This window comes from Kogia breviceps, chromosome 6, assembly GCF_026419965.1.
Source record: "Kogia breviceps isolate mKogBre1 chromosome 6, mKogBre1 haplotype 1, whole genome shotgun sequence".
Classification (NCBI taxonomy): domain Eukaryota; kingdom Metazoa; phylum Chordata; class Mammalia; order Artiodactyla; family Physeteridae; genus Kogia; species Kogia breviceps.
In genome coordinates, this window is record NC_081315.1 from 8,612,549 (window position 1) to 8,638,716 (window position 26,168).

The 26,168-nt window shown below is 38.3% G+C and overlaps 1 protein-coding gene across 11 annotated transcripts in view; it reads right to left on the reverse strand.

Annotated features, from left to right (window-relative positions):
• The window catches only part of FAM13A (family with sequence similarity 13 member A), a 358,502-nt gene that overhangs the window by 185,608 nt on the left and 146,726 nt on the right, over positions 1–26,168 (reverse strand). For 9 of the 11 annotated variants that reach the window (XM_067035492.1, XM_067035488.1, XM_067035487.1 and 6 more), the window contains one exon: positions 2,935–3,009. In XM_067035492.1, coding sequence (XP_066891593.1) covers positions 2,935–3,009 — 75 coding nt within the window. Of the gene's footprint in view, positions 1–2,934; positions 3,010–3,295; positions 3,473–26,168 lie in introns of those variants that run through there. The other 2 variants (XM_067035494.1, XM_067035496.1) reach the window with 2 other exon arrangements.

Below are 26,168 nucleotides of genomic sequence, written 5' to 3' on the forward strand. Positions count from 1 at the left end.
AATCTGGAAAGGAATGCATAGTAGTTAAAAAATTTTTCCAAAAAAAAAAAAAATTAAGGTGGAATAAGTTTTATAAGAAAAGATGTTTGTATTTCTTATAAAAATAAACTGTAGTCTCTTACCCTAAGTATTAAGTAATGACTTATTACTTCACTTGATTTAACTTTAAAAAGAAACCTGCAATTAAAACCAGAGATAAGAATCCTTTAAAATTTTGCCTACAGTGGACACAAGGAAGTTTGGAGGACATTCTGTCTTAGAACTGGAAAAAAAAAAGTAGCTATATAAATATCATAGTGGCCAGTTAGGAATATTATATACACCTAGTAAATAAGAGAAGTTCTACTCAAAAGATTTAAGATTTGGAAAGGGGCTCTAAAATTAATGCAATCACTCTTCTGGTTGGACAAATGATCAAATAAATTCTCATGATATATTTTAGGTTAATGGAGTTTTTCTTTTCACCAGCAAAACAACTATGTCCGTTTTGGAATTCTCTTAATAAAGAAAACAAAATTGTACACATTAGACCCTTTATTCTGTCATATGTATGATAGTTCTTATTTTTCTTGTTAAAATTCGCTTACATACTTTCCACTGACCATGTGTTATTTTTATAATTATGAAAAAAAATCAATAAAGTGATTTCTATTTTGCAAAAGAAAAATTACAGTTGCACATTTTATTTTACCCCCAGAAGTAACCTTCCATTATACTTGAGTGTGCTGTATATTATAGGGAATACAATGGAAACAATTCTGATTGAGCAGAAGTAAAACTGTCTACTAAAAAATATCCCTAAGAGTTTTATAGTATCCAGTCTTAAATTTAGGTCTTTAATCCATTTTGAGCTTATTTTTGTGTATGGTGTTAGAGAATGTTCTGATTTTCTTCTTTTACTTGTGGCTGTCCAATTTTCCCAGCACCACTTACTGAAGAGACTGTCTTTTCTCCATTGTATATGTTTGCCTCCTTTGTCATAGATTAATTGACCATAGGTGTGTGGTTTTATTTCTGGGCTTTCTATCCTGCTCCATTGATCTATATATAAGTCTGTCTTTAGGCCAGTACCATACTGTTTTGATTGCTGTAGCTTTAGAGCATAGTCTGGAGTTAGGAAGCCTGATTTCTCCAGCTCCATTTTTCTTTCTCAAGATTGCTTTGGCTATTTGAGGTCTTTTGTGTTTCCATATAAATTATAAGACTGGATACTATAAAACTCTTACAGGAAAACATAGGCATAACACTCTTTTTTTTTTTTTTTTTTTTTTTTTTTTTTTTTTTTTTTTTTTGCGGTATGCGGGCCTCTCACTGTTGTGGCCTCTCCCATCGCGGAGCACAGGCTCCGGACGCGCAGGCTCAGCGGCCATGGCTCACGGGCCCAGCTGCTCCGCGGCACGTGGAATCTTCCCGGACCAGGGCACGAACCCGCGTCCCCTGCATCGGCAGGCAGATTCTCAACCACTGCGCCACCAGGGAAGCCCCAAGCATAACACTCTTTGACAGAAATCGCAGCAATACCTTTTTGCACCCACCTCCTAGAGCATAAAAACAAAAATAAACAAATGGGACCTAATGAAACTTAAAAGCTTTTGCACAGCAAAGGAAACCATAAACAAAACAAAAAGACAACCCTCAGAATGGGAGAAAATATTTGCAAATGAAGCAACCAACAGGGGATTAATCTCCAGAATATACAAACAGCTTGTGCAGCTCAATATTTAAAAAAAACCAATCAGAAGATGGGCCGAAAACCTAAACAGACATTTCTACAAAGAAGACATACAGATGGCCAAAAAGCACATGAAGAGGCTCAACACTGCTAATTATTAGAGAAATGCAAATTAAAACTACAAGGAGATATCACCTCACTCCAGTCAGAATGGCCATCATTAAAAAGTCTACAAACAATAAATGCCGGAGAGGGTGTGGAGAAAAGGGAACCCTCCTACACTGTTGGTGGGAATGTAAATTGGTACAGCCACTATGGAGAACAGTATGGAGGTTCCTTAAAACAACTAAAAATATAGCTAACATATGATCCAGCAATCCCACTCCTGGGCATACATCTGGAGAAAACCATAATTCAAAAACATACAAGCACCCCAATGTTCACTGCAGCACTATTTACTACAGCCAAGACATGGAAGCAACTTAAATGTCCATCGACAGAGGAGTGGAAAAAGAAGATGTGGCATGTATATACAATGAACTATTACTTAGCCGTAAAAAAGAATGAGATAATGCCATTTACAGGAACATAGATGGACCTAGAGACTATCATACTAAGTGAAGTAAGTCAGACAGAGAAGGACAAATATCATATGATATCACTTATATGTGGCATCTAAAAAATGATACAAATGAACTTATTTACAAAACAGAAACAGACTCACAGACTTAGAAAACAAACTTATGGTTACCAAAGGGGAAAGGTGTGGAGTGGGAAGGATAAATTAGGAGGTTGGGGTTAATATATACACATTACTATATATAAAATAGGTAATCAACCAGGACCTACTGTATACCATAGGGAACTCTATACTCTGTAATAACCTATATGGGAAAAGAATCTGAAAAAGAATAGATATATGTATATGTATAAGTAAATCACTTTGCTGTACAGCTGAAACTAACAAAACATTGTAAATCAATTCTACTCCAATATAAAATTTTTTAAAAGTTAGGGGTAAAAAAAATAAAAACATAAAAAATATCACTGTCTGTTAAATAATAAGAGTGTCCTGAGCATTTTTGGATGAATATAACCTTGGATTAAATACGCTAAAAAGAAGTATATTTAAGACCACTAGGTCCAAAAAAAAGGGGGTGTGGTGCTGAGGGAAATGCAAGCCAAAGAGCATGGAAACCCAAGAAGATAAAGAGTCTTTCTAAACGTTTCACACAATAGCCTAAAGAGCAGACATAACCTACCTTGGTTTTTGGAGATGGCTTTTGTGTGTCTCTTTCGAAGTCTTTTGTTAGAAGGATGTTCTTACAATTGGCCTCCTATAAAAGAAGTATAAAAGAAACATTAGAGACCCAAGAACACTACCCTAACCAGAAATTACAATGTAGTGAAAAGCATTTCTGGATTGAATTGTTCACGTGAGAAGCTAGTGAGAGTGCAGTGAGCAGTAGAACGTTTCCTTTCTTCTTTGTCACACACATCAGTGACGTAACATAAGACAGTGATGGAGTAGGTATGGGACCTACAGGACATATATACTCAGGGATGATTATTAAAAATCTCATCTACGCTATCATGTCATTTACATATCCACAGACAACTCACCTCTTCTTTGGAGAATTGAATAGTACTTCTCCAAGATATCAATACCAAATTTGAAGTTTCCCATTTTCCCCAAGTATTTTACAAATGGGTTCTGATTCTGAAAATGTTTTGTCATAAACAAATTCCTTCACATTGTTCATAATCCGTATCAAATAGTGACAGCTGCATATCAATAACCTGCAAAAAAATATCCGAGTATCTGTTTACAAAATTATTAGGCTTCTAAGTCCTTGGCTCACGCCAGAACAGTACATCCAAAAATAAGAGCAGAGATTACAAGGCGGCAGCTTACTTGCGGTTGGATAGATTTACTGTTTATTCCTACATGGTAAATAAAAACAACGATCTTGTTGTTTTTTACAAAATAATGTAGGGCCTCACTTCTGAATAGCCATTAACTTGAGTCAATTTTCCATAGATGATTCTATCTCCAAATTGAGATAGAACAAAAATACATAAGAGGAAGATTATGGTCAACAATAAAGCTAAGGAGAAAATAAGTCAGATTTCTTTCACCTGCTCCATAACCTTCACCTCTGCATCTCATTTCTTCCCCTATCATGTCTACCATTCACTCATCTAAATAATGGGGTTTTTTCCAATTTACTTTTGGGTTAATTATCATCTTTTAAACAAAATTGTATTCTATACATTTTATAATATTACTAAAATTTCCTGGAATTACATTCTCATATTTTTAAAGGGAACAGTATATTATTAGGATAAAATGTCCCTAAAGAAAAGAACAATACTGCTTACTACTAATAAATAATTACTAAATCATAGGATGTGTCAGGCACTGTGCTAAACATAATGCCATTTCCCCCTCAACAGTCCTATGAGTTAGGTACTATTTTTTTTTTTTTTTTTGTGGTACGCGGGCCTCTCACTGTTGTGGCCTCTGCGGAGCACAGGCTCCAGACGCGCAGGCGCAGCGGCCACGGCTCACGGGCCCAGCCGCTCCGCGGCACGTGGGATCTTCCCAGACCGGGGCACGAACCCGAGTCCCCTGCATCGGCAGGCGGACTCTCAACCACTGCGCCACCAGGGAAGCCCCAGGTACTATTATTAAATCGTATTATCATCCCCCTTTTAAGTATTACACAACCAAAGCATACAGAAGTTAAGTAAATCGCCTAAGGTCACACAGGACTCGAAGATGGTTCTGAACAACTTTAAGGCCTGAGCTCTCATCATCTCTATATACCACTTCTCATCCAATATACTTGACGGCTTACATGACCAGGTGGTCGAACCGTAGCATTTTTAAAGCCAAGAGAGTTTTTAATGATCGACTACTCTATCCACGCCCCTAATTTTACAGACGAGGGGTGAGCATCCTGAGGTCACGTGCCCCAAATCACACAGAGAAGCGGTAGAGCCGAGACCCGTGCCTGGCCCACAGGGCTGTACGGGCTACCCGTCCTCCCCTTTGGGCTAGGGAGCAATGTTCCCGGACTCGAGGGGATCACGAACCTCTCGTGAGCTGGGGGCAGGGTAGCTGCAGCGCGGCCAACACTCTCAGCTGCCTGTGGCCTCGTGCCCAGCCCCGTGTAAGGACCAAGGGTGCATTTCTGAGCCGTCCAAAGAAGTGTGCATTCCAGTCCTATCCTTTCCCACCCGTCACACCACCTGCTGCTGGGAAGCTGTTTACTGGAAATAGTGAATGAACCCATTCCCGCTTCTGACTCACTGTCAGAGGGATGAACTATATCCAGCGTGACATTTAAAAGGTTCAAGTGATCAACTGCATAATCTGTTGCGTAATTTGGCTACCCTTGGAAAATATAATTAGGTATAATCCTTATACCCCTTTTTAAACTACCGGTAAGTAAATGTTAGAATGTGATGAGAAGAAAAAAGGCTGACTCTTAAGGGAAGTGAATAGGAATAGGTGACCTTTGTTTATGTCTGAGTTTATAAATGCCTATAATTCTTTCATCCTTATGCATAAACTAAAAGTGGTGGTGTTTCCTTTAAAAGTGACAGTATCATTCCTATTTTGCCTCCCTGTCCCTGTGAATTAATAAGCATAAGGCGGATAGTCAGCTTTTCCCTAAAAGACTCTGAAAGCATTTTCTGTAAACTTTTAACTGAAAATGCCACCTACATAAATTACGTTTATTTTCTGTTTTATGACTTTAAATTCAGACAATGGAGTCAAAGTGAAGTTTAGTAGTCACAGCACCATCCTAGCTCTCTAACCAGCTCTAGGAAGCCAGGCAAGCATTTGAACCTCTTGGACCTCTCCCTCAGTTTAAAGATCTATACAACGAAGGGACTGGATTAGGTGAGCTCCAAGAATCCTAGCTAGCTCTTAAATGTCAAGATTTTATGATCTTATGATTCTTTCAGGAAGCAATGTTTATTGACAAAAAAGCCAAGGCACATCCTGTCGAGGGTTGCATTCCCAAATGCCCCCATCCGAATGCTGCTGGAGTACTGGCGCCCAGGTAGTAGCAGTGAGCCATGGAACACAGGCCACACTTCCTGCAGGGCCGATGCTACTCAGATATCTGCGGGAAAATTAAGTAATTCAACTAGTACCTTAAACAAGTAACTGGTGATAACTTAATGTGTTGTTTTAAAACAGAGGTAGTATGGTAGCTCCATAATATATTATGAGAGATATTTTAAAGATAAAGCTTTTGTAAAGTTGTGCTTTTAAAAAGCCATTTATGCTTGTAGGTATAAACCTGAGAATGAAAAACATATGTCCACACAGAAGCTTTTACGTAAGCGCTCACTGTAGCATTATCCGTAATAGCCAAAAAGTGGAAACAACACAAATGTCCATCAACTGTTGATCAGATTAAAAAAATATGGTGGATACACACAATGGGATATTGTCCAGCTACAAAAATGAAGGAAGTACTAGTACCTGCGAATCACATAGATTAACCTTGAAAACATTATGCTGAGTGAAAGAAGCCAAACACAAAAGGACATATATTGTGTGATCCCATGTGCATGAAATGTCCAGAATGGGCAAATAATGACAGGAAGTAGATCAGTGGTTGCCAGGGCCTGGGAGGAGGAAGGAGTGTATAGTCACGCCTCAGAGCTCCAGGCTGCATGGGGTTTCTTTTGGGGCGACAAAAGTGTTCTGGAATTAGGTCATGGCCATGGTTGTACAGCTTGGCGAACATGCTAAAACCCAATAAACTGCATATTGTAAGCAGGTGAATTTTACGGTACGTGAAGTATGTCTACATTTTTTAAAAAAGCCTTTTAAAGCAAATCCCCACATCCCCAGGGCACAGGGAGGAGACCTCAGGTTTGGGTTTGAACTCTCCCCTTAGAAGAACTCCTCTGCACAGGTTTGAAGGGGGAATGTTTTGTGTTTGGAAGTATTACGTGGGCATGGAAGTTCCCCCAAATGTTAACTGAACCCTATTATTACGTGTGGTATTCCAATGCTGGGTACCGGAGAATGGAACGACAAAGTAGACGTGAATATATTATATAGGGTATACTTATATTAATTTTCAACCTTTCTACTTGAACGAGACTTCTGACTGAGCTGGCTGCCCCCTCGAGAGACTTGAGCAACAACCAATTGCTTAAAACCACTGTATCATGAAAACACCATTTCAAAAAATACAATAGGGAAAGAAAAACTACCTCGTTTGTCACTGCTTTGTTGGCCTTTCCATTCACCTACTAATGACAGTAAAAAAATAGAAAAGCACCTGCCGTTCCCTCAGCCTAGCCCGCTGCTCCCAGCTATTCACACTGTGTGCCCACACGCCACCCAGGTCTCTGTTCACTTTTGCTAGAGAGGACTCCCTCCCGGGAACACCTTACCTGCATCCCCACCGCTCTCCCCTCCCACTGGGGCTCTCTCTATTCCTTCAGAGCGCTCAGCAATATCTCACTTTAATATTGAGTGGTTTTAATCCCTCACTGCCCATCTCACCCTGCTCTGGGGGAAGACCTGTATCGCTCACGGATGCACCCACAAGGCCTAGAACACGGCTCGGCGCAGGGTAGAAGCTCAACTGTTGTGGTGAATGAGTAAACCAAATCAATGAACAATATCCCTTTTCTAACCTTTCACAATCCCTTTATGCATTCCTTCTGTTTTTAATTCTCTCCTCAATCAGCTTACACTTCATGACCTTTCTTTCATTCCTCTGCTAATGCCCTGCGTTTTCTTCCTCTTGTCGTCAATCACTGCATTTATTTCACAAAAGGGCAACCTTGGATGAATCCGGCTATATGTGCCTTCTCTGGGCTGGGGATGGAGCAACTGAAAGTGGCTGGAAAAACATTATAGAATTGGTTGACTGTGTCATGTTAAATCTATTACCATAAATCTTGAACGAACCCTCTCTAATCCACAGCAATCCTGCTATACTTCTTCAGTAACATGATTTTCTACTCTCCGAGATGATATTTCATGTCTCCTCCCCTCTTCTCAAACCCTTTTCCTTCCATCCTTGCTTCGTTGGAAAAAAGAAGCATCAGAGAAGCTTCTCATTACCCCCCCCCCATCAAATTTACAAACCACGCTACGTCCCTCCAGTTACAATGGAAGGTTCTGGTCCTAATCAGCCCATCTCCTCTCACCTTCTCAAGGACGTCACTCTTTCAGTTCTCCCCTCCCACTCCCTCTCCACTAGAGCATTCCCATAATCACATGCGTGCTCTGTAATTATCTTTAAAAACAGAAAACAACAGGCAAAAAACCAACTTCCTTAATCTTAGTTCTCTCACCAGCTGTGGTCCCATGTTGTTGGCTTTACCTTATAGCACACTCCTCCAGAACAGCTGTCTTCACCATATCTACTTCTTCATCTTCAGTGCCCCCAAATCTGTGTTTTTTGTTTGTTTGGTTTTTTGGTCCCTAGCCACAGAAAGTTCTGAAAACAGTCACAGCTTGGTCTCCGTCTTACTCAGTTAGCAACATGTGACCCAGGTGATTCCTTCTAATAGCTGCCACATCATCACTGATGGGGGAAAAACTGCCCACCTCATTGACCAACTCCACATGATCTCCTGGGCTGCGGCTTATCCTCTATACAATAAAGTTACATATCTATTGGTTAGTGGTTTGTCTTGTGTAACCTCTACTAAATAGAAGTTCTATGAAGGTAAATAATTGGTCTCCCTTACTCATTACTAAAACTACAATGCCACTGAAAAGTGCCTTGTATAGTAGGAGCTCAGTAAATATGTGTTGAATAAATAGTTGAATGAAATTAGAGTGACTCAAGGGTTGATGTAGAGAAGTCTTCTTTTCCCAAATGATACAGTGATCTCAGAACACTTTCGTTTCTTTTCAATACAACCAATATCCTAATGACTCCCAAATCTGTATCACTATCTTTGACATTTCTCCTAAGCTACTTAAGTCTAACTGCTTACTTGGCAACTCTACCTTGCTGTCTAATAAGCACCTAAATTTATGTCCAAACCTGAGCTTTTGATTTATCGGCAAAATAATTTATGTCAGTCCTTGAGTTTCTTCCCCAGGTTAACAAATGGTACCCAGTTGCTCAAGCCCATGTTTTAGGTATCAGCCTTGGTTCCTCCCTTTCCCATACCTTCCGCCATCAAACCTACCATCAAGTCCAGTCAGCACTCTCCAAAGTAAACTGGGATTCATTCACTTCTCTCTATGTACACAGCCAACCCAGTCATAGCCATCATTTTGCACCTAAATTACCTCAATCATCCTGCTTTCTATGAGCTTTGTATACGTAAATCAGATGATGTCATTCCTCAAGCAATGTCTCATTACTCCCAGAATAAAATCCGAACTATTTACCATAACCTACATAGCCTTGCATGATCTAGCCCTTGCCTTCTTGTCTAACCTCATCTCACACCACTTGCCCCCTCCCTTACTATGCCTCAGACACAATGGAAGCCTTTTTCACCTTCAAATACTCCAAGTCCTTTCCTGCCTTCAAGTATTCATCCTTCATATTCCCTCTCCCTGGAATGCCTCTCCACCATTCCTTTAGCATGGCTGGTATATTCTCCTCCTTCAGCTCCTATGTCACCTCCTCCGAGAGGTCTTCTTTAACAACCCCATCTAAAGTGGCTCTCCTGATTACTCTCTTCTCTTATTAACCTGCTTTACTTCAAACACAGTACTTATTCTAATTTGTAATTCACAATATTTTTTTACATTTTGATTTATTTATTGTACATCACCTCCAGTAGACTTTAAGGTTCATGTGGGTAAGGATTTGCTCAGTGTATCCCCAGCCTTCTGTAGGTATTTAATAAGCATTTTTTGAATGAATAAAGAAAATAATGTCAACTCTTATATTTCCCTTTTTTGCCTTTAGTATTAATTTCCAACCACTAAAGAAATGTGATGGATCTCCAAGATATTGAGAATCAGATAATAATACATTTTCTTACTACCTGGGTAATATAATAATGGGTGAGGGTAGGTGGCAAAGAAGCTGTTATTATGACAGGCAGTGTCAGAGAGCTGCAATTGGTATGCTGGAATCAAACCACACAAGTGCTTTGATCGAATTTAGTGAGTTGGAGAGATGATAGAGAGCAATGCTTATATGATTACAAGTGGGTGTAACAGCCCAAGCCTAAGGCCTCCTATAGGAAAAAGCTACATAACACACTATTACTTTGCACACAACCAAGATCCAATAAATGTCATTGGCAGATTACAGACCACTCCTTACAATACCATAGAAGTCTCCACTTTAATTCAACTGTATCTGCAAAATGAATCTTAATTTGACTGACTATAACAAATGAACAGGATGTTTTCTTAAAACTCAAAAGTAATACGATGTTACCTTTACATAAATAAAGGGAACAAATTGAATTAAAATAGCATTTAACAGATTTTCATTATGCAAACTTTTGGGAAGAAATCTGTAGTTCTTGGGCTTGGACCAGGGAAATATAAAGGGAAGAGGTGAGAAGTAGTTAAGTTTCAGATATATTTTGAACTCATTACTTTTACTTTATAAACTGCAACTATAATAGTCACATGTACAACCTTAATTGTCTTTAAAAATTGCTTTACAGAGAATGTTGAAAATTGTTTTACAGAGAATGGCAACCAGTCATTTCTGATTAAAGAAAAAGGAATGAGAATGAATATAGCAAGAGATGGTTAAAGATTTAAGCATCATTAAACATGAGAATCTAGACTTCTGATCTTATTATTACAATCCATTACAGTTTTCTCTTCCTTCAGCTCCTCTGTCACCTCTTTGGAGAGGTTTTTTGTAACAACCTCATCAGAATCAGCTCTCCCCAGTTACTCTCAACTTGCTTTACTTCTGTGAAAGTAACAACTGGTTTAAGATTGGTTTAGGTGTCCATATGTTGTGCTGGTGATTTCAGATCTATTCTTAATATAAGTGCATATTAGCCCACCATGCGTTCTTGTTTCACAGTCTTGAAGAAGCTCTACTTTTTACTGATTTGCACAGGGGTTTGAATCTGTTGTCAGAGGCGAGTGAGCAAGTGCCAGACTCAGGCCTTTTTATCTGCTGGTCCCTCTGTCTGGGATGCTCTTCCTCCTCATGTCTATATGGCTTGCTCCACCACATCATTGTGATCTCCACTCATCTCAGAGGGGCTTCCCTCAATTTTCTATAGAAAATAGTGATGCCAACTTCCCTCTCTCCTCTCATACACCATTAATCTCAAGTCCTTATCATGGTTTTAATTTTCTTCACAGAATGTATCATCAAATGTCATATTAATTTTCTTAATTGTTTACTGTCTGTGTCCCCCTCCTAAAGAGGCAAAGTCCACGAGGGCAGAGATTTTTTTAAAAAAATTAAATGCTATAGCTCCAGTTCACAGAATACTAACTGATACACAGTAGGTGTTTAATAAATGGTGGTTCAAATTAGACTTATTGTTATTTTCAGGATATTACATCCAAAAAAAGCAGAAAACATTTTTTTTTCATGTGCACATGGAACATTCTTTAGGATTGACCACATATTAGGACACAAAACAAGCCTCAACAAATTTAGGAGTATAGAATTATTTCAAGCATCTTTTCTGACCACAATGGCATGAAACTAGAAATAAACCACAGAAAAAGAAACAAGAAAAAAATGATTACATAGAGACTAAACAACATGCTACTAAAAAAACAATAGGTCAATGATGAAATCAAAGAAGAAATTAAGATACCTTGAGTCAAATGACAATGAAAACAGAACCATACCAAATCTATGGGATGCAGCAAAAGCAGTTCTTAGAGGGAAGTTCCTAGCAAAAATTCCTTCTTCAAGAAAAAAGAAAAATCTCAAATAAACAGCCTAACTCACCACCTACAAGAATTAGAAGAAAAACAAAGAAAACCTAAAGTCAGCAGAAGGAAGGAAATAATAAAGATCAGAGAGGAAATAAATAAAATAGAGATTAAAAAAATAGAAAAATGAATAAAACCAAGAGCTGGTTCTTTGAAAGAGTAAACAAAATTGACAAACCTCTGGCCAGGCTCACCAAGAAGAAAAGAGCAAAGACCCAAGTGAACAAAATAATAAGTGAAAGAGGAGAAATCACAGCTGATACCAGAGAAACACACACACACACACACACACACACACACACACACACACACAAAAGAGAAACTGTATAATTATATGCCAACAAATTTGACAACCTAAAAAAAAATGGACAAGTTTCTAGAAATATACAGCACACCAAAACTGAATCAAGAAATAGATAACTTGAACAGACTGACCACTGGTAGTGAAATAGCATGTGTAATGAAAACAACTCTCTACAAACAATGATCCAGGAACAGATGGTTTCACAGGTGAATTCAACCAAACATACAAAGAAGAACTTATACTGATCCTTCTCAAATTCTTCCAAAATATTGAAGGGGAAGGAGTACTCCTAAAGACATTCTATGAAGCCACCATCACCCTGATACCAAAACCAGACAAAGATACCACCAAAAAAGAAAATTACAGGCCAATAACTTTGATGAACATAGATGCAAAAATTCTCAAGAAAATATTACCAAACCGAATCCAACAACACATAAAAAAGATCATACACCACGACCTAATTGGATTCATCCCAGGGTCACAAGGATAGTTCAACATATGCAAATCAATCAGTGTGATACACCACATCAACAAAAGAAAAGACAAAAACCACAGGATCATCTCAATAAATACAGAAAAAAATCTGATAAAATTCAACACTCATTCATGATAAAAATCCTTACGAAAGTGAGTATAGAGGGAACATATTTCAACATAATAAAAGCTATTTATGACAAACCCACAGCCAATATAATTCTCAATGGTGGTGAAAGTGTTCCTGCTAAAATCTGGAACAAGACAAGGATGCCCACTCTCACCACTTCTATTCAACATAGTACTGGAAGTCCTAGCTGCAGCAATCAGACAAGAAGAAGAAATAAAAGGTATTCAGATTGGTAGGGAAGAGGTAAAATTATCATTATATGCTGATGGCATGATGCTATATTAATATACTATGGATAACCTTAAGACTCCACACAAAAACTACTAGAACTGATAAATGAATTCAGCAATGTAGCAGGATAAAAGATTAACACACAGAAATCAGTTGCATTTCTTTACACTAACAATGAAATATCAGAAAGGGAATGTAAATAAACAATCCCTTTTAAAATCACATCAAAAAAAAATACTTAGGAATAAACCTCACCAAGGAGGTGAAAGACATATGCTGAGAACTACAAAACAGTAATAAAGGAAACTGATGGTGATTCAAAGAAATGGAAAGATATCCCATGCTCTTGGTCTAGAAGAATTGATGTTGTTAAAATGGCCATGCTACCCAAAGCAATCTACAGATTTAATGTGATCCCTGTCAAATTACCCATGACATTTTTCACAGAACTAGAACAAATAATCCTAAAATTTATATGGAACCATAAAAGACCCAGAATTGCCAAAGCAATCCTGAGGAAAAAGAACAAAGCTGGAGGCATTACGCTCTCAGACTTCAGACAATACTACAAAGCTACAGTAATCGACAGCATGGTATTGGCACAAAAACAGACATACAGATCAATGGAATGGAATAGAGAGCTCAGAAATAAACTCATATACCTATGGTCAATTAATATTCGACAAAGGAGGCAAGAATATACAATGGGGAAAAGACACTCTCTTTAGCAAGTAGTGTTGGGAAAGTTAGACAGCCGCAGGCAAATCAAGGAAGTTAGAACACGCCCTCACAGCATACACAAAAATAAATTCAAAATGGCTTAAAGACTTAGATATAAGACATGACACCATAAATCTCTTAGAAGAGAATATAGGCAAAACATTCTCTGACATAAATTGTAAAAATGTTTTCTTAGGTCAGTCTTCCAAGGCAATAGAAATAAAAGCACAAATAAACAAATGGGACCTAAGCAAACTTATACTTTTGCACAGCAAAGAAAACCATTAAAAAAAAAAAGAAAAAAGACAACCTACAGAATGGGTGAAAATATTTGCAAATGATGCAACTGACAGGGATTAATTTCCAAAATATACAAACAGCTCACACAACTCAACAACAGTAAAACAAAAAAACCCAATCAAAAAATGGGCAGAAGACCTGAACAGACGTTTCTCCAAAGAGGACATACAGATGGCCAATAGGCAAATGAAAAGATGCTCAACATCACTAATTATTAAAGAAATGCAAATAAAAAGTATGAGGTACCATCTCACACTGGTCAGAATGCCCGTCATTAAAAAGTCTACGGGACTTCCCTGGTGGCGTAGTAGTTAAGAATCTGACTGCCAATGTAGGGGGCACACGTTCAATCCCTGGTCCAGGAAGATCCCACATGCTGTGGAGCAACTAAGCCTGTGCACCACAACTACTGAGCCCACGTGCTGCAACTACTGAAGGCTGCATGCCTAGAGCCCGTGCTCTGCAACAAGAGAAGTTACCGCAATGAGAAGCCCGTGCACCACAACGAGGAGTAGGCCCCGCCTGCGGCAACTAGAGAAAGCCTGCACACAGAAATGAAGACCCAACGCAGCCGAAAATAAAATAAAATTTTTTTTAAAAGTCTACAAATAACAAATGCTGAAGGGGGTGTGGAGAAAATGGAACCCTCCTACACTGTTGGTGGGAATGTAAATTGGTACAGCCACTATGGAGAACAGTACGGAGGTTCCTTAAAAAACTGAGAATAGAGCTAACATAAGATCCAGCAATCCCACTCCTGGGCATATATCTGCTCAGGAGATAATTCAAAAAGATACAAGCACCCCAATGTTCATTGCAGCATTATTTACTACAGCCAAGACATGGAAGCAACCTAAATGTCCATTGACAGATGAATGGATAAAGAAGATGTGGCACATATATACAATGGAATATTACTCAGCCATAAAAAGAAATGAAACTGAGCTATTTGTAGTGAGGTGGATGGACCTAGAATCTGTCATATAGAGTGAAGTAAGTCAGAAAGAGAAAAACAAATACCGTATGCTAACGCATATATATGGAATCAAAAAAAAAAATTGGTACTGATGAACCTAGTGGCAGGGCAGGAATAAAGATGTAGACATAAAGAATGGACTGGAGGACATGGTGCGGGGAGGGGGAAGCTCGGGCAAAGTGACAGTAGCATCAAAATATATACACTACCATATGTAAAATAGATAGCTAGTGGGAAGCAGCCGCATAGCACAGGGAGATCAGCTCGGTGCTTTGTGACCACCTAGAGGGGTGGGATAGGGAGGGTGGGAGGGAGGCTTAAGAGGGAGGGGATATGAGAATGTATGTATGCATATGGCTGATTCACTTTGTTGTGCAACAGAGACTAGCTCAGTATCGTGAAGCAATTATACTCCAATAAAGATATACATATTTTAAAAAGTATATAAGAGAATAGTCTATTAGCCACAAGCCTTCAGAGTTGCCAATGGAAAGCAGTCACTGTGCTTTCAAAACAAATGCAGAGAATTGATTAATCTAGCAAATTAGTTAGGTGGAGTTCTGTTAAGCAAACTTTTATTGTATACTCTATAAATGTGAATGATTACTAATGTGCCAAAGAATTACTATGAATTCCCTGAAATAAATTTGAGTCAATTTTTATTTACACATACATGGTGTAATTCAACTGATATTTCTGAGTAAATATAAGGAACTAGAATAAGTGCTCTGGAAGACATAAGAACGTATGAGTGATTCCACAACTTTTAGAGAAAACCCAATGTACATGTAAATATGAGATATTTTCCTTAACTTTGAAGAACTTATAATGCAATACAAGAGAAAAAAACCAACTTTCCCAGGCAGAAGGTAAGACTTTCTCATAGAAGGAGAGAGAGCATCCTAAGACAACACAGGAGATGGGGGGTAACTGTACCTGGAGAATGAGAGAGGGCTTCCTAGGGGGGAAGAGAATTTGAGATGTCTTAGTCGGACCTCCACTCTCCCAACCAGAAGTAGACCCTGCCACAAGGATCGATGGCAGGTAGTTGATATGGGTAGTTCAGCAGGGGAATGGGACAGTAATGGAGGGAGAAGGTAGTTAGTAAGGGGTGTCATTATTAAGCTACTAGAGCTTTTTCAGTGGTTCTAAAGCTTCAACCTAGGGGGAAGCTCTGGGGAACTCTATAAAATACACACCCCAGAATTATTCCACCCAAGGAGTAGGGTTGGGAATTTATACCTCCATACTCCTCAGTCATTGGTTAAAGGCTGCTCCTGGAGGGATACTACTTGCTAGGAACTTCTGGTCCACAGAAGTATAACCTCTATCCCTACAAGCCAACTGACGAAAGTAGCAGAAATTCAGTTCTAAAGCAAATACAAGTAATCTTTGAAAATCTTCAAATATTCTCTTGCTATTTACTGAGTGCCCCCATTTGCCAAATATACACAATATAATGATTTAAAGTAGGTGATTTCTGAGGTGTCAGTCCCAAAGTATTGCTTTCTCACTCTAAGTAGTTTAAAGGTTATACAGTAGTGTAATAATGTTTTCACAAGCAAAAGCAATTTAGCCTCTCTTCTGTTAAACATTCTTCACAATAAGAAAGAAGGAACTGAACACCTGGCACATGTATATCTAATCTATTCCAATGATTTCTGAGCAGACATGACCTTCTAATGTTTATCTGTAAGCACTCTACAAAACAAAATGTCTGGGGAGAAGAAATTAGTAAGCTGAATTGTAAATATGTGACTATGATCTAAAAACTGGAGCCAGAAAAGTACCCCAAGGTAAGTAATAAGTTTGAAAACTACTTTTATTACCTAATGCTTTATACTTATTGATAATCTAATCAGTTTTCCACTACTGGGAGGGGCCCATTTGAGTCATGCAAGCAAACAACATCCTATCATGCTATTTTATCTTTGCTTTTATTAACCATCATTGAATATTTTTTAACCTGCCAACTTAGAAGCAATCTAAAAGGCACAGCTCACGATCCGAAGAAAGGTTTGATCTGACAAAATGAGCAGATGAATTTAGTGTCACCTGTGAGTCCCTCGGTGCTCAAAATGATAACCTACGGATTTTGGTGGGTACAAGTTAGTCATTTTTACTACGCAAGTTCACCCACACAAAGAGACAACACAGCTAAATACCAAACAATGACATAAAAACCAAAACATTTTTTAAATTTTCTATTATGACTCCGCTGCTACCCAGTTTGGAGTATTCGTCAAGGGCTACAGAAAAGACTAGTAGTAGTAGAAACCTGTAGGACTAGAGTCAGAAGAACAGAATTCAAGTCCTTCCCTGATACTAAATTGCTATAATAGATATAGAATGAATAATGTATAAATGTTCATGGTACTGATATTCCCATTTAAAACTACAATTTTGGTTATTTTTGTACTTCGCCTGTAATCAGTACTTGGAGTTCAAAACCCAGCTGTCAGTTACTGCTATTGACCTTGCATAACTTATTCTTTAGGTTTCCTCATCTGCAAAACAGAATTAAGATCACTTACTTTCCAGGATTACTTTGAGAAGTAAATGAGATCATATGAATAGAAGAACTTAGCACAGTATCTGCATAAAGTTCCCATTCTCCTTTTCACCCCTCTGTTCCTGCACTGATTTTGTGTGTTGTACACTGCAAATTCCCTTAGGGACAGACACGTCTTATTTTCTGGAGAGGTCCAGCACTTCGTCCAGATCTGTACACAGAGTAGGCATTAAATGAAAAAAAAAAAAAAAAAAAAAAAAAAAGTGAACCAATGTGTTGAAGTTAATTTTAGATTATAGCTCTAAATGAAAAATGGAGACACACGCAATGTTTTTGAGCATGAAAAAGACATGGGAAATGTTCTACGAAGTTTATGTGACACACCAGTTTATATGATATAGGACTCTACAGGAACGGAATAAACTTTGTAATCAGACTTGCCAAAACATATATTGATAAGTGAGCATGTCGCTTAACTGATCACTGTTCTAAGATTCTCCTTTTGCTCAAAATATTTTAAAGTAACTGTTCTGAGAGTTTGCATGTGAGTCACACAGGAAAATCAGCATAATTATTTTACAACCAGATTTCAATTTTAAAACCAAAAGTTAATATTTAATCACTAGTCCCCAACTTAGTGAACTGCTGCGGCTCAAAATGATTATTGACTACTTTTTGTAATCAGATAAAGCATTAAAGTACAAGGATTTCCCAGTCCAACAATGTATAAAAAAGTAGGACACATGAATGACATATATTTGAAGACAATTTCTATATAAATTCCCAAGGATATGCTAAGTGATAGCAACACACTGTCTAGTAAAGACAGTCTCACAAAATGTTTATTTTGGAATAGAGACTCATCTAGATACTTCTACGTAGATATTTAGTAACATATGAATCACGTTATTTTGTGTATGTACATACATATGAGGCTCTACATTAACCCTATATATTAAGTATATATACTTGTAATTTATGCACAAAGCATATAAATAATGTGGATATACTAGGGAGACCAAACGCACAGCCTTCCTGTATGCCTCAGTATCTGCTACCCTCTTGGGTAAATTCAGGATCGATATGGACAAACCATCATCTTTGTCATCCTTTAACCATCTCTTTCCCAATGATCCTCTTTTTTTCTTCCACGTCAGTCACTCATTCTCATAAACACAACTTAAACCTCACCGTCCCTGCAGACAGTTCCACCTCCAAGATGACTACTGCAAACGACCCACTCTCTGTTCACAGCCCCCTACTCTTCTAGCTGGCCTTCTCACCTCAAACATTCTCCAGCCTACCTGGAGTCTCCAGGGCCTTCTATGGCGTTGCTCTCTCATATCCTAACTGACATTGCAGATCCTCTCGCCATCTTCACTGCCACCACCTGGGTCCAAGCCGCCACTGTACCTTAAGGTGACTATTGTGATAAACTCCCAGTGGGTCTCCCTGTTTCTGCCCGTGCCTCTCAAGAGTCTATTCTCAGCCTAGCAGTTAGAGTAATCCTTGGAGTAGATAAGTCCTATCATGGCACTCCTCTGATCGATACTGATAAAAAACTGCCAGGATAAAAATCCAGGTCCTTACAATGACCTGTAAGAGCATACACGACCTGGTCCCTTGTTGTCTCTGGGACCCCTTTTCTTCTCACTTTCCCCCTTGCTCACTGTAACCCACCCACACGAGCCTTCACAACTCTGCACAGCACACAGACCAGCTGTACTTTTCGTCTCAGCCCTCCGTATAGCTCTTCTCCCCCACCAGCAGTGCTCTGCTCTCACGGGTCTTCAAGGTTTGCTCCTTTACCTCCTTCAAGTCTCTGCTCAGATGTCCCTTGTCGATGAAACAATTTTCCCTCTTATTTAAACCAGCAAATGACATTTACCAGCACTACTTCTGTCCTCCCCAGAGAACATATCACCATCTGACAAAGTACCCATTTCCTTAATCCTTTGTTTATTGCCTGTTCTTTACTGTATCCTCATTAGAGTATAAGCTTCAAAAGGGCAGAGACTTTTGTCTATCACTCACCGATGTAGTCCGTGTTCCTAGAACAATGCTTTGCACGTGGTAGGCACCTGATGATTATTTAATGAAAGCAGCTTAGATTTCACGGTCCATTATTTCAACCCTATTTTTGCCACCAAACTTTGTGTATGTAAGTATTTAGGTGATTAAGTTAATTCTTGAGTGCAGATAAGGGAAAAGCTTCACTCAAGTTTGGACTTAAACCATCTTATGAGAGGAACTCTAAAATTATTCTGAAGCTGGAGAAACTAAACTATGACTATTAGATGCCTACTGGAAAGATGTGATTCTCTTAACCCATTTATTCAGAAATGTAGCTTTGACCTTCCAGTTTGACAAAATAAAGGCACTTCTACTTATGCTCTTCTTTGAACCCTACAAAAAAAATAATGAAAGAGAAAAAAGAAAGCTTCACCTTGAGTCAGAAATGGCCATAACTGTAGACAACCAACTGTGCATACTACTTGTCAAATTCAACAAAACGTGGACCAAAAGCCCAAGAGCCGACGTACACATTCTCAGACCTCCAGCGGACTACAGGTTTCCCCAGACGCCACAGTCCTGAGAGGTCTATCCAAAATTCCTATGACTGAAGTTGCTAGATGTGGTAGACACGGCCAAACCACTGCAAAATCTGGAAAAACCTTGCAGGGCCCGAGGTTCACGCGCAGAGAACGGCAAGGAAACGGAGCTGCGGGAGGAAGCATGCAGGTGCAGCTTTGTCCTTAGCTTTGCTGTGACCTCCTGGCAGAGGAAGCCTGTCTGGAAGGGAGGCCGATGAGTGTGTTACAGAAGCCACGATCCGTTTTGCAGCCCTGAGCAGAGTCAGCTGAGCAGAAAGAGACTGACAGCTTGCTACAAATATGCTTCTTCCCGAGTCACATCAACTTCCTGCTCGTGCCAAAGCGATGAAGTAAAAATCTAAAGTCTAGTTTACATCAAATCCATCCTGTTCTTAAAAGCTTTCATCATTTTCCCATTCCTATAAGTTTTAGCTAACTTAGTTAAACTCCATCCTAACTTAACTCTAGTATCTAGCTTTCTCCTGCTACTTCCTATGGTCCAGCCAGAAATGGTCAGTCACCACTACAGGAACCCTCCATGTCCTAAAACATCCTTTCTACCTATAGGAGGGTTTCTGTTCCCACACGTCCCTTCCTCTCCCCACCAACTTGCTGAAATCCCAGTCATTTTTCAACAGAGCCACCTAATACCCCATTCATCCATAAAACTTCCACTTCAAAGAGTTTTATGGTTTATGAATTAATTCATTTTTAAAAAGCAGATCTGGAGAGATACATTAAATACTAAAATTACACTCTTCTGTCCATTAAGGATGCAATCAGATTCTTGCTTCCCAAAGATAAAAAGATGCTTAATTTAACTATACTGAGAAAACTAGAATACCGAATAGTAAAAAATGTCTAGAAGTAGCAGGCGTTCCATCATGAGTAACACATCTGATTGGCAACTTTATTTTTCTGCTTTTGACTGTTTTCCTTCTGTTATCAAGCCTGATACCCTTTAAGGTAAAGGGAAATAAGGTTATGATATCATAAAGGTGATGTGACCCTAAAAATTTCTTTATTTAAAAGCTAAAATTTATTGAAAACTGGCCATCATTATCTCATTTAATCGTAGCAAACAACCAAATTAGTTACAGATACTTTTCTTATTTTACATATGAGGAAGTCAAGGTTGAAGGAGAGATTGAATAATTTGCCCAGAGTCACACAAATTGTAAGCTCTAAGCCAATCTGCTTCTAGAACTAGAATTCTTAACTCTGCGCTCTAAGCTTATTAATATATTTACTAAAATATCTCTGACCAGATGGTTTCAAAAGTAAGCCAAAGGCTTCATCGGTTACTCTTCACCCTATATTATCACCCCACCCCACCCCCAAAAAAGTTGCAATACTTTACATTTCTATACTACTTAACTGGCTTTGAAAATACTTCCACAAGTATTAATGGTTCAAATCCCACAACAAATCTATAGGGCTTTCACCATTTTATACAGCAGGAAAGAGGAAAAGAGATATTATAAATTACCCAATCACACTGTTGAGTAGCCAAGATACAGACACAAGCCTTCTTACCCTAATATCAGTGCTCTTTCCAGAACAGCTAAACACTTTAGAAGTATCTGATACCTTGTCTTAGATATGGAAGTCATGAGGTATTCAGTGAATTGTCATGTTTACAAGTTCCATTCAATTAATTTGAAGACATTCACTGTTATTACTTTTATACTATGTAGAAATTATGATCATTGACATATTTTCAGTAATATAATGAGTCCAGTCATTAATCAAGGAATTTTCAGTGTCAGGCAATATGTTCACCAGCTTGACAAGCACGAGGCCTGAAATGACATGGTTTCTACAATTTCAATGGATAGAAACCATACTGTGATAGGTTTCTATCAATGACTGCTAGAACACCAAATGTATGGGCGGGAGTGGTGGGAAAGCAGTGTGAATAGGTAGGGTGAGTTCAAATCATGGAAAGCCTTGTTTGACATGCCAAGATTGAGATATAATGATAGATGAAGAGGATCCACTGAAGAATTTTGATATGGGAAGTAGTACGTTCATATTTGCATGACAGGAAGTGACTTAGGCAGTAGAAGATGCAAGATGGTGTCAAGGGCCAGAGTCGAGTCAGGGAAACCAGTAAAATGGCTACTGTAGTAGTCTCCCGAGGCTCAATCAATTCCCAAATTTGGCTGATTATTTGAAATTACCAAGGAAGCATCTTATTAAAAAAATTTTTTTTTCATCATTAGAATATATTTTGCATTTATATAATAAAATACAGAAAACAATAAAAATAAGTGAGCATTGCTACAAACAACAACAGAAATAAAACTCATGAGCAATATTCAGCAAAACAAAGCAGACATAAAATGATATACATTGTATGGTTTCTTTTTTAAAAATTCAAAACTGGGCAAAACAAATTTATGGCAAAGATAATGGTAACTTTGGGGGCAGAAAGGAAGGGCCATGACCAGGAAATGGTATGAGGAAGGCTTCTGAGGTACTGGGAAAGTTCTGTTTCTTGATCTGAGAAGTGCTTGTACTAGCGGGAGTTCACATAACTCACATAAGTCATAAGTTTATAGTTAAACTTATGATTTATGCACTTTCCTCTGTGTTATAACTTTTTAGGAAAGCTAAGACAAAAGCCTTATTTAGTTCACTAAGATCAACAATTGGCAAAGAATTACTGAATATTGTTTTAGGCACCTACAAAGTTCAAGGAACCGCCTTAGGTGATCAAAGATTCCAAGTCCATTCCACTATCAAACGTTTGTTTTTCTTATTAGTCATCCATTTTATACACATCAGTGTAACCATGGCAATCCCAATCGCCCAATTCATCCCACCCCCACCCCTACCCTCTGCTGCTTTTCCCCATTGGTGTCCATTCATTTTTTCTCTACTTCTGTGTCTCAATTTCTGCTCGGTAAACTGGTTCATCTGTACCATTTTCTAGATTCCATGTACATGCGTTAATATACAATATTTGTTTTTCTCTTTCTGTCTTACTTCACTCTGTATGACAGTCTCTAGATCCATCCACGTCTCTACAAATGGCCCAATTTCACTCCTTTATAGGGCTGAGTAATATTCCATTGTATATATGTACCACATCTTCTTTATCCATTCGTCTGTTGATGGGCACTTAGGTTTCTTCCATGACCTGGCTATCGAAAATACTGCTGCAATGAACACTGGGGTGCATGACTCTTTTTGAATGATGGTTTTCTCTGGGTATCTGCCCAGTAGTGGGATTGCTGGGTCGTATGGTAGTTCTATTTGTAGTTTTTTAAGTAATCTCCATACTGTTCCCCATAATGGCTGTATCAATTTACATTCCCACCAACAGTGCAAGAGGGTTCCCCTTTCTCCACACCCTCTCCAGCATTTGTTGTTTGGAAATTTTCTGAAGATGCCCATTCTAACCAGTGTGAGGTGACACCTGATTGTAGTTTTGATTTGCATTTCTCTAATAATTAGTGATGTTGAGCAGCTTTTCATGTGCCTCTTGGCCATCTGTATGTCTTCTTTGGAGAAATGTCTATTTAGGTCTTCTACCCATTTTTGGATTAGTTTGTTTTTTAATATTGAGCTGCATGAGCTGCTTATATATATTCTGGCAATTAATCCTTTGTCCATTGATTCGTTTGCAAATATTTTCTACCATTCTGGGGGTGGTCTTTCGTCTTGTTTATAGTTTCCTTTGCTGTGCAAAAGCTTTAAGTTTCATTAGGTCCCATTTGTTTATTTTTGTTTTTATTTCCATTACTCTAGGAGGTGGGTCAAAAAAGATCTTGCTGTGATTTATGTCAAATAGTGTTCTTCCTATGTTTTCCTCTAAGAGTTTTACAGTGTCTGCTCTTACATTTAGGTCTTTAATCCATTTTGAGTTTATTTTTGTGTATAGTGTTAGGGAGTGTTCTACTTTCACTCTTTTCCATGTAGCTGTCCAGTTTTCCCAGCACCACTTATTGAAGAGACTGTCTTTTCTTCATTGTATATCCTTGCCTCCTTTGTCATAGATTAGTTGACCATAGGTGCATGGGTTTATCTCGGCTTTCTATCCTGTTCCATTGATCTATATTTCTATTTTTGTGCCAGGAACATATTGTCTTGATTACTGTAGCTTTGTAGTATAGTCTGAAGTCACGGAGTCTGATTCCTCCAGCTCCATTTTTTCCCTCAAGACTGCTTTGGCTATTCGGGGTCTTTTGTGTCTCCATACAAATTTTAAGACATTTTGTTCTACCTCTTTAAAAAAATGCCATTGGTAATTTGATAGGGATTGAATTGAATCTGTAGAGTGCTTTGGGTAGTATAGTCATTTTCACAATACTGATGCTTCCAATCCAAGAACATGGTATATCTCTCCATCTGTTGGTATCATCTTTAATTTCTTTCATTAGTGTCTTATAGTTTTCTGCCTACAGGTCTATTGTCTCCCTAGGTAGGTTTATTCCTAGGTACTTTATTCTTTTTGTTGCAATGGTAAATGGAAGAGTTTCCTTAATTTCTCTTTCAGATTTTTCATCATTAGTGTATAGTAATGCAAGAGATTTCTGTGCATTAATTTTGTATCCTGCAACATTACCAAATTCATTGATTAGCTCTAGTAGTTTTCTGGTGGCATCTTTAGGATTCTCTATGTACAGTATCATATCATCTGCAAACAGTGACAGTTTTACTTCTTCTTTTCCAATTGTATTCCTTTTATTTCTTTTTCTTCTCTGACTGCCATGGCTAGGACTTCCAAAACAATGTTGAATAATAGTGGTGAGAGTGGACATCCTTGTCTTGTTCCTGATCTTAGGGGAAATGCTTTCAGTTACTCACCATTTAGAATGATGTTTGCTGTGGATTTGTCGTATATGGCCTTTATCATGTTGAAGTAGGTTCCCTTTATGCCCACTTTCTGGCGAGTTTTTATCTTAAATTGGTGTTGAATTTTGTCAAAAGCTTTTTCTGCATCTACTGAGATGATCATATGGTTTTTATTCCTCAATTTGTTAATATGGTGTATCACACATTGACTGATTTGTATATATTGAAGAATCCTTGCATCTCTGGGATAAATCCCACTTGATTACAATGTATGATCCTTATAATGTGCTGTTGGATTCTCTTTGCTAGTATTTTGTTGAGGAGTTTTGCATCTATATTCATCAGTGATACTGGTCTGTAATTTTCTTTTTTTTGTAGTATCTTTGTCTGGTATTGCTATCAAGGTGATAGTAGCCTCATAGAATGAGTTTGGGAGTGTTCCTTCCTCTGCAATTTTTTGGAAGAGTTTGAGAAGGATGGGAATTAGCTCTTCTCTAAATGTTTGATAGAGTTCACCTGTGAAGCCATCGGGTCCTGGACTTTTGTTTGTTGGAAGATTTCTTTTTTTTTTTTTTTTTTTGCAGTATGCCTCTCACTGTTGTGGCCTCTCCCGTTGTGAAGCACAGGCTCCGGACGCGCAGGCTCAGTGGCCCTGGCTCACAGGCCTAGCCGCTCCATGGCATGTGGGATCTTCCTGGACCAGGGCACGAACCCGTGTCCCCTACATCCACAGGCGGACTCTCAACCACTGCGCCACTAGGGAAGCCCTGTTGGAAGATTTTTAATCACAGTTTCAATTTCATTACTTGTGACTGGTCTGTTCATATTTTCTGTTTCTTCCTGGTTCAGTCTTGGAAGATTATACCTTTCTAAGAATTTGTCCATTTCTTCCAGGTTGTCCATTTTATTGGCATAGAGTTGTTTGTAGTAGTCTCTTAGGAAGCTTTGTATTTCTGCAGTGTCTGTTGTAACTTCTCCTTTTTCATTTCTACTTTTATTGATTTGAGTCCTCTCCCTCTTCTTGATTAGTCTGGCTAATGGTTTATCAATTTTGTTTATCTTCTCAAAGAACCAGCTTTTCATTTTATTGATCTTTGCAATTGTTTTCTTTGTGTCTGTTTCATTTACTTCTGCTCTGATCATTATGGTTTCTTTCTTTCTGCTAACTTTGGGTTTTGTTTGTTCTTCTTTCTCTAGTTCCTTTAGGTGTAAGGTTAGATTGTTAATTTGAGATTTTTCTTGTTTCTTGAGGTAGGCTTGTATAGCTATAAACTTCCCTCTTAGAACTGCTTTTGTTGCATCCCGTAGGTTTTGGATTTTCATGTTTTCATTGTCATTTGTCTCTAGGTATTTTTTGATTTCCTCTTTGATTTCTTCAGTGATCTCTTGGTTATTTAGTAACGTATTGTTTAGCCTCCATGTGTTTGTGTTTTTTACTTTTTTTCCCTGTAATTCATTTCTAATCTCATAGCATTGTGGTCAGAAAAGATGCTTGATATGATTTCAATTTTCTTAAATTTACTGAGGCTTGATTTGTGACCCAAGATGTGATCTATCCTG